Source organism: Anopheles ziemanni, chromosome 3 (genome assembly GCF_943734765.1).
Source record: "Anopheles ziemanni chromosome 3, idAnoZiCoDA_A2_x.2, whole genome shotgun sequence".
Taxonomy (NCBI): domain Eukaryota; kingdom Metazoa; phylum Arthropoda; class Insecta; order Diptera; family Culicidae; genus Anopheles; species Anopheles ziemanni.
Genome location: NC_080706.1, coordinates 21,443,158 through 21,452,133, shown reverse-complemented (window position 1 = coordinate 21,452,133; position 8,976 = coordinate 21,443,158). Strand labels below are relative to the sequence as shown.

At 45.8% G+C, this 8,976-nt stretch overlaps 1 protein-coding gene across 1 annotated transcript; it reads right to left on the bottom strand.

The window, feature by feature from the left end:
* Positions 1-211: 211 nt before the first annotated feature.
* Positions 212-5,962, bottom strand: LOC131284340 (uncharacterized). The gene is made up of 4 exons (XM_058313196.1): positions 5,734-5,962; positions 3,819-3,947; positions 570-692; positions 212-339 (listed from the first exon to the last, which is right to left on the bottom strand). The coding sequence occupies exons 1-4, from the start codon at positions 5,960-5,962 to the stop codon at positions 212-214; spliced, it is 609 nt and encodes a 202-aa protein (XP_058169179.1).
* Between the last annotated feature and the right edge of the window lie 3,014 nt (positions 5,963-8,976).

Sequence of the window (8,976 nt, the reverse complement as noted above, 5' to 3'; positions counted from 1 at the left end):
TGCGGGCTGGTGTGTTTTAAGAATGGGGAATCCGTTAGAAGAATCAATTGGCAGTGGTAGCAAATGATGGGACACAGGTGCATGGCATAAGTTCGTCTGAAATATGGAACAATTTGATGAGTGCGAAGGCGGCTATAGCTGCAGGGGTTGCTGTAGTTTTAATTAAGTCTTACGGTCAAAGAATGTACTTGCCCCAACCGAAGGGGCCGGTTCACGTGTGCCGCTTGCAAATCGTCCACAGCGAACCACTGGCCACTAGAAGTGGCAGCAAACGACGCAGCTCGTAAAAGCCTCCAATCCGAGACGTGCCGATCCGTGGGGATGCTTTGCCGGACGATGCTGCATGATGGAGGAAGTAGAGAAAACAAACAAAGCCATAAGAGCGAAGCAAACATAATGGCGTGGAAATTAAAAAAAAAAATGCAGATGCCGTTCTTCTTGGGATTTCTCTCCAACAAGCTCCAAAAAAAAAGCTCCAACGACTTTTTTTTTCTCACAAGTCAACAAACGATGCCTGCACTCAGTCTGCGCGTTTGCAACAGTGCACGTAAAATATGTTGAAAAATTACCTTGACATGACCAGTTATCGTCGGCGAGGAATCCGTACTCACGTTTGCACGTACAAATCATTTGTCCCTTGCAGTACGCGTTCGTGATGCAGTGGCTATCGTACAGACAGCGACGCCCGACGGCTGGAAGATAAGTGGAGCGAAAAATTGGCATGAGACAAGAAGAAAGGTTTTCGGATTGCGTTACAAGACGGACCCGATGTGGGGATACTGTTGTATTCTCCATCCTAAGGATGCAATATAAAGTGCAAAAAGGTTTCGGATTTTGTTTTAAAAAAAGATTTATTCTGCCTCTCTTGAAGAAAGTCTTAAAATACTGTTAACGAACGCCAACTGAGTTATTTTTTTATTGTATTCCATTACATTCTACCATTGGAATTTTATCATTTTAGAAAAAAATAAGTTTGTCCATTTTCAGACCATATGGATCACGAACCTACAACCGCAAAATAGGTGCGTGCGCCTTTCTTTACCAAGCCATCCTCAAAGCACTCAATCGAAAAGCATCTCACAAATGGTACGATTACAAACAAATGATATGAAATTTTGCATACGTCGCACAAAACAGAAACACTGTCGTTTGCGTTTTCAAAGGAACCGAAGGCGCTCCGGCCCGGCCAATGGATGCAAGCGCTCGGTGCACTTTAGTGCACTTTATAACGGTTCTGCTGCTGCTGCTGCTGCTGCTCGGAAAAGCTGGCAACCAATCAAACAGCCAATCATCCGGATCGGTGTGCAGGAGCACTCTTCGCTCAGCAGTTCTCTACCGTGGAGCAGTCGGCAAATTCGATTATCCTTCCTCCGGATGCCGCCCTACCGCGGGATGCGGCTGCACAAACCGTGTGCCAAAGGAAATAATAGAAGCAGAAAAAATGGCGGAAGAAAGAAAGCAGCAGCATTTGCAGGCGACAAAACAAAGTGCAACAGAACGCGAAGAGGAATCGAATTCCTTTCCCTAAAACGCAACGTGCTCCCATTTATTCTGGAGAAAATCGATCCGCAGCGAAGTGTAGCTTCGATTAGTTGCTCTCTTGTTTGTTCAGGTCCTCAAAGAAGCAAGGGACGCATTTCCCGGCTCGCTGTGCATTATGACTAGGCATGAGAGAGTAGGGGAAGGATTATCAAGCTGCATTTCGGTTTTCTTGTTTTTTTTTGTTCGATCGATGACATGATTCGCTCAATGTACAGCGCTGGTTTCGCTGCCGGCGCTTGTTCGCAAATTTGCACAGAATTATTTTCCCCGCGATCAGCGGGCAGGTAGCGGAAGGAACATGGAAGGGGAACGAGACAAAAAAAATGTCTAGACAATCGCTTCGCAAAGATAAACGGGAATCCAAACAGTGGAGCGCATTCCAATCCGCTTTAGAACCTCACACTAGCAACGGTAAGGAAACCGGTCGGAAAATGTGACTCTAAGTAAGTCCTTCGAGGAAGACAGTGTGCAAGGGATAAGCAGGAAAAAAATACAAACACACACTCCGAACGGTTTCCGAAGATGGCATCGATGGAACAAGATGGTGGCCATCGTGGTAGGCGGTGGGCTAAAACAAACAGCAACACTGCTAGCAGCTTAGCCGAGCCAAGCTAGGCGGCTAAGCATATGAGATGGCACCATTAGAACTGTGTCGGCATTATTCCGCCAACGTACAAACAAATAACGCAATTTAAATACGCTTTCGAGTGTTGTCGATAGCGTACTGTCGTTCTGGTGCGAGTAAAACGCTTTCCCGCTGTACGGTTGAGGGGGACTCTTTTCCCCTTTAGTTGAGCCTCTTTGGGTGAAGGAAGGATGAGCTTTCAAAGCTCCTTAATGCACAAACAATAGTACCAGGAAGATATCGTTAATAGGATGGTTTGATATCAACGTATATTTTTCCGAAGGTTGTTGTAGTATTACGAAACTCTTTAGACAATGTTTAAAATATTTGTATCTAGAGTTCACAAGTATTTCCACAATGCTTGGTTCTACGACTTCATCAGTCATCATCTGTTTTCAATCTATTACACATCATCTCTGCATAAGTTTCTTTGAAGTAATCGATGTTCTATTATGTTTGAAATTTGTTATTTCAATGTTGAATGTATGTTTTTTCCAGTCCTTCTAATAGTAATGGACATTATTAGACGTGGGTTTTTGCAAAACCCATTTGGTAGAATTTTCTGTTACTACACGAAAGGCGGATACTATGCCAGAAGGTTTTCTGCCTATTTTGACGGTAAAAACCCACGTCTAAAAAGGGTACCAAGACCTACTTTTGACTTCATGTTGATTGGAAAAGCCTCGGAATTATTTCAAAAGGGTTTAGATACCATTCGAGCGCACGATTCATTAAAGTTACACTACTTCGGGTGGTTTGGTCGTCTCTATTAAATCAACCCATTTATATTTGATAACACAGAACATGCCGTTCCTCACAAAACGCAAAAATTTGTCATGTTCAAGAGCCTTTCAATGAAATAACTCGTTAAACCAGGTCCAAATGGTGCATGCTTTAAGAACTGGTTGTAACTTTTCGAAACCTAATTTTATCAGAATATATTTTTAAGTTCTTAAGAATACAAAACGCCAGCTTAATACAAACAAATAATCAGTATGTCTCTGATTTATAAAATGAGTATGTTTCGGATTTACAATTGTTGTTTTCACTTCATCATTGTCGCAAAATCGCACGTGATAAACGTAAAATCATATGCTATGCGTTTTAGGTAGGTGGCAAAGTATTGCCAAGAGTATAAACGCCTTTTTCGTTTCGCGTTTTGTCGTCGTAAGGGTTCGAAAGAATGCTCGGACTGTCTCTTCTTCTATCAGTGCCATACCAGAGCACGCACTAATAGGAGGAAATCGGACACGTTTGGACTCGGGCCAACAGCAGCAGGCTCTTGAAATGGGTTTACCGGTTGCCAGGCTCACTTCTGACTCATTGCCAGTGGCGATACAGACGAGTCCGAGAACATCGTTTAGAGCCGAACGCCCGCCCCGGTAAAGACGTCTCCAACGTCCGTGCGTATTTATTAAGATACAATGGCCTCAATCATGTCGCCCCCGTTTCCTCCGTCCTTTGAGGACGAGATACGACAAGTCCCCGCATTCGAATGGCCAATCATCCGTCACATCGGCCGGGCAGCTCCTCTTGATCGTCCTTGCGCCGGAAATCGTCGTTTGCTGGTGCGTGTGCGTGCGCTCGGACGAGTGAGTGAAGTGCGAAAACGAAAATTCACTTATTTCGGTACTGGGCCCGCAACACTTACCCCCGAGGCAGACCCGGTTCGTCTCGTCCGGCCGATATCCTTCGGCACAGGTGCAGGTTTGCTTGCGACCGTCGCAGTCATGGGCGTGCTGTCGGCAGTCCTGGGACGTCCTGCAGTACTCGTTCAGCTCTTTCGTGCGTTGAAGCCAGGAAGACAAAGTCGCATGTGTCAGGGCCACGTCCGGTAGGCGCGGGTGGGCGAGCGGAACGATGGAAGAGAAAACGGAACAAGACAACGGTGACGCTTCATAAGGATTTGTGTTCAGAGCCGGGTGTTCTTTTTTTAGTTCGTGGCCCTCTCTCTCTCTCTCCCTTTCTCGGAAATGGGGCCGTGAAATTCCTCGCTAGCTGGAGACGATGGTCGGATGGGCAAAAATCGAATCGCTGCAAATCCGCTCACATTTCCTTTTTTTTTTGTTTTGCTCCTGCACGGCGGAGATTGATCGTGGCACCGAGGACGAGGACAAAGACAGTCGACCCGAGCGGCCATCGTTAGTGTCTTAATCGAATAAATTAATTATCGCCCGAACCAGCGGAGCCGAATGGCAATTTTGTACAGAATGTTTCGATTAATTTTGAAGGAGACAAACCAGTGCTACACGAGAGGCTTTGATTGAAACTAACGGTTTGGTGATGGACCGCTTTTAAGCTTTGCCTTAAGTTGTGTCACAGCTCTGTACTCCACCTTGAACGAATGAAACAACCCAAATTATTCTACTGGGTCTGACTTTGGAGAAGCGTATTCGAAAAAATACTTTGTTTTGTGTGCTAAAAAGTTATCCTAGTGTTTCCATACCCTCCAAAGATACATCGTTCGCTCGTATATTTCATGTTTTCATTAGAAGCATCTCTCGAAAAGAACGAACGAACGTAATGAAGTTTACATCCGTAATGGAACTTCCTCTATATGGCCAAGATTGATCTGTACCACGCTAGAACCTAATCATGAGCATAATGCTAAAAGCGGGGTACGATAATGTCCTCGGTTGGTGAGTTGGCAGTAGTTGTTTTTCTTTCATCAGAATCTCCACAAGACATGCACCGCATTGCGACGACTGCATTCGGATGCAGTGCTGGCGCTTCCACTTACAGGTATCCGCTGTTTCTGGATCGAATTATGGCCATTCGTCACGGAATGATCCTGCCGGATGGATTTCAGCGGATCGACAAGTTTAATTTAATTTATTAGCGTCCAATATCGAAGCGCACCGACATCGGGGTTGGGTTTGTTCCCCGAAGTGTATCGAGTAAAGTACTTAATATTATTAAGGCCCTGGGGAAGGTAAAAATGGTCAATGTTTTGCGGTGGGTAGAGTGCGTTGTATAGTGGAATATTTATAAAATTCGGGTGGACTGAAGTGAAGGCAAATGGAGTAATCACATTATGTGGAGGTGCTTTTTCACATCCATGCTGTGTGGCAAACAAGGAAACCATATTTTACATTCGCAAACATCTATCGGTGTGGCTAAAACTGAAGAGTACGCAATGTAAAGACCAGTAAAAACTAGTTCTCGATAAAAGTTAAAGAGCTTAAACCGCACGAAAAGTGCAGGTGCCACGTACCAGCTGGTCCAGTTGCGCCGGAGAAAATGAGTTCACTGTCACCGAAATTATAAACAGCTTCGTTCGGAGGGTTGCCCGCAGGACCCTTCGCTCGGCAAAAAGCTTCCATTTGTTTCCAAAACAATTTCGCCTTAGTCGTTTTTTTTCCCAGCACCGAACGGTTTCGTGCTAATGAAGGTGATTCGAGTAGTTTCAAACATCCCGCACGTACCCGCAGTCCCAAAGATGCACGTGCAAGACCGAAGTAATCGAGAGAGGGAGGAGGGGTGAAATCGGACGCGTCTGGGGAACACCGTACGGCCACACTTCCGAAATCACGTTCTACCATGCGTTTGGTTCTCCCGCGACTTACCTCCCGGCTGCGAGTTCGTGTACCGACCGGCTGTTCGGTTGTTCGGGGCCAGCCCGGGTCCCGCTTGTCGAACCTGCGCTGACGCCACGATCCACGGCCCGACCGTTCCCACGTGGGCATCCACCGACGGTGAGTCCGCCGCCGCCGCCGCCGCCGCCAATGCAGCACCGGTGCAGCTTTGAAACAGAACCACAAAGTGCACGCAGCATACTAAATCACCAAAGATCATGGCCAGAATTTTAAGCGAACCCCTAGCGCGCGCACACGGATATTACAGCATCGAAATCGGGCGGGTGAAGAAGCCCTTGTAACAACGGTGCGCTAGTGAACGGGTGTTAGTGAAAGGATGTCGCTGCTGCCTGATCCTGGTGGCCCGGAGTCCTCCTGTTCAGTTGTTGATGCCGTAATTAGACACTATCTTAACGCGCCCGACAGCTCGGGAATGGCAGCCAGTTCGGAAAATTATAACGTCACTTAGGATTTGGGAGGCACTTCGTGGCGTTTTCTTCGGTTTTTACAGGTTGGGTAAGGAGAGGCAACGTGCAAGGTGCAGGTTTTAGGCGAAAAACTAAATTAATTTTTACCAACCACTCGAGAAATAGCCGAAATTCCTAGTAAATGAAATATATTTCTAGATCACGATTTTCCACGCATTCTTGAAAATGAGGGGATAAAACTACACTAGAAACACTTAGTAGGATCCAATCATTATTTCAAATTTAGTAAAATCTGCCTTCGCTAAAAACCTTTCCAGTTAGTATTGGCATTAAAAAAGCCCTCGGTGTTATCCTCTGCTATCGCATATGTATTATGTTTTGATAATTCATTTTCGAACTATGAAAGACGAGAATTCACTTCGTTCATTTATCACAAAAGATATCATGTTAATTAAGACAAATCAGGCTCGAATACTCCATTTGTTACAGTTCACCGTAACGAGTGGAGTATTTTCCGGTACCTCAAATGATAACCGTATCCTCAGTTATTATAGTTGTTTTTGAAGTCATCAATACCACAAACACTGTTCTTGCAAAATTAAATTACAACCAATTTCACCGATTGGGATTCTCCAAACAGCACGAAAATCTAATTTTATTTAAAAAAAACAACGAAATTCGCAATAGCAGCATGCACTAAACTGCAACTTTCTGCTAAAATACGTTAGCAAAGATAACGATTGGCGTTACATTGATAATAACGACAGGAGTTTTCATGTGAACATTGTTGCCATAATTTGTATTAAAACTTCTTGCACTAAAAAAACACTACGAATAATTTTTTGGAATCCTTTTTCGTTCGGCGTTCAGAGGAATTTTCTCCCTTCCGTCTTTCTCCACCACTAGGGAAGACCACGTCACGACCGTCTGTATCCGAGGCACGTATGTTCGCCCTCCCACGTGCATCCGATCGTCCACGGGTGTCTCGTCCACACATCACCGCCTCCACCACTACCACCACCGCACTTCAATGGGGCTAATTAGTGCTGAGCTGTTTGTCGGCGTGTTTTATTACGTTAAAGTTAACTCCACTATGACTTCCGGATAATGGCTAAGGCCTCGGGGGAAAAAACGGGGTAGGTTGCAGTTTCCCGCGACCCGAGATCGTAACACGTTCTGGATTGGATGTCGCACAGTTCTGCGGTTGGCAACGATAGCCCCGCTCCGGGTGGCTGGTTAGACGTTTTGAGCACAAATTAATTATCCTTTAGGATGAAGATATTCGATGGCATGGGTGGAAAGTTTTCACACACCAGAGAATAAAAACAATAATATGAAACGAGAAAGGAAATCCTTTGCACACACACACACACGCAACTCTCGACTGCTAAGCGAGCGATTTGCTGATAACGCGGTGTCGAACTCTTTTCACTCTTCAGGTTCGTTTCTGATGATGTGTTTAATTTGGCTCGAGTGACGTTCACGGACGTCAGCGTGTGACTGAGGCTAGGAAAAACGCTCCGATCAGGGCTCAGTAGGCGGTGCGTATCGAAGAAACATCGGCACGGAAATAAAGCTAACGTCATCCGAGCCATGGACACCTGCCGGATCGCAAAATGGTCCACCGTACACTTGAAGGTTTTCCACGAAATAAAATCGAACGCCCGATAATATGTACTTACCTTCCCATAGAATTGTGTGTGTGTGTAAAAAAACTATTACGATCCAATTTTATGAATAGCCATCCGCGAGGTAAAGCAATGAGGATATCCGGGTGCCAGGTTCCTTAACGTTCGGTTCGTTGGCTTCTGTCGATGGCGGAAAAAAGCTCATCGTATTGGGCCGGAATTAGAGGCCTTCCTCAACAAAACGGCTCCCCCGGCGGTGTGGAGGGAAACGGGCTAAACGTCTGGAACATTCCTTTTCACGCCCGCCCCGAAAGCGAAGCGAATTGATGACAGTGTATGGTGTAGGTGTATTTTGGGCGTTCTAAATTCTCGCCCCCGAAAAGAGGCCCCGACCTCGGAGACCGATTACCGACTTTCGAGGCGTGTAAGACACGGAATTTCCCACATCCCCTTTACCAGTGATCTGCCTTACGTTCGTCGACGTTCTCTACTCTCTATCGCACTCACACGCACGGAGGCATATCCGCGAAAAGTAATTAACTTTTTATGCGACCTAACCTCCCTCAGCCCTGTCCCCATTGTCAATGCTTTGACTGGCTTTTTTGGAACGAGGACACGCGAGCATCCGGAAAAAAACATAAAATGAAAAAAGGAAAGCGATTGTTATGCTGTCCGCTAGGTCGTGGTTTTCCCACTTTCCGCACGGTCTAATGTTAGTTACATGCGGGCACAACGATGAGGTACACCGAAATAATCCGCTTGACAGCTATGTTATGGCGGCTTCAGCCTCTGCCATTTTGATGTCGGATATGCCATTGTAAAACGCATTAAAAAAAAAAAAACAATGTGTCCCACTAAAAACAGCGGATCACCCTTTGCCGGCGAGACGGTTTACCTTCCTTTTTTTAACCCTACCAAATCGGCTCACAAATACATGGCCACTCACAATTACGTCCGGATTTGACTGCATGTGTCAATGCGCCCACATAATAATCGGCACAATAGTTAATACGATTATTTGCCAGCGAACAACGGCCTCAGACGACCGCTCAGTCGCCCATGTTGACGCTCGTGTGTGTGCGTGTATGCATGTACATGGTTGGCCGTCCGCCTCCTATGGTATCCTTCCCCAAAATGCATACCACACATTAGGGGTGGAGCGGATGATGGTTTTCATA

Excerpts from the sequence above, each read along its gene's own strand:
- LOC131284340 (XM_058313196.1), bottom strand. The coding sequence starts at position 5,962 with ATGATCTTTGGTGATTTAGTATGCTGCGTGCACTTTGTGGTTCTGTTT. Across the intron at positions 3,948-5,733 it reads CACGAACTCGCAGCCGGGAG|AGCTGAACGAGTACTGCAGG; the intron begins GTAAGTCGCGGG and ends AACGCACGAAAG. Across the intron at positions 693-3,818 it reads GAACCGGGTCTGCCTCGGGG|CCGTCGGGCGTCGCTGTCTG; the intron begins GTAAGTGTTGCG and ends CTTATCTTCCAG.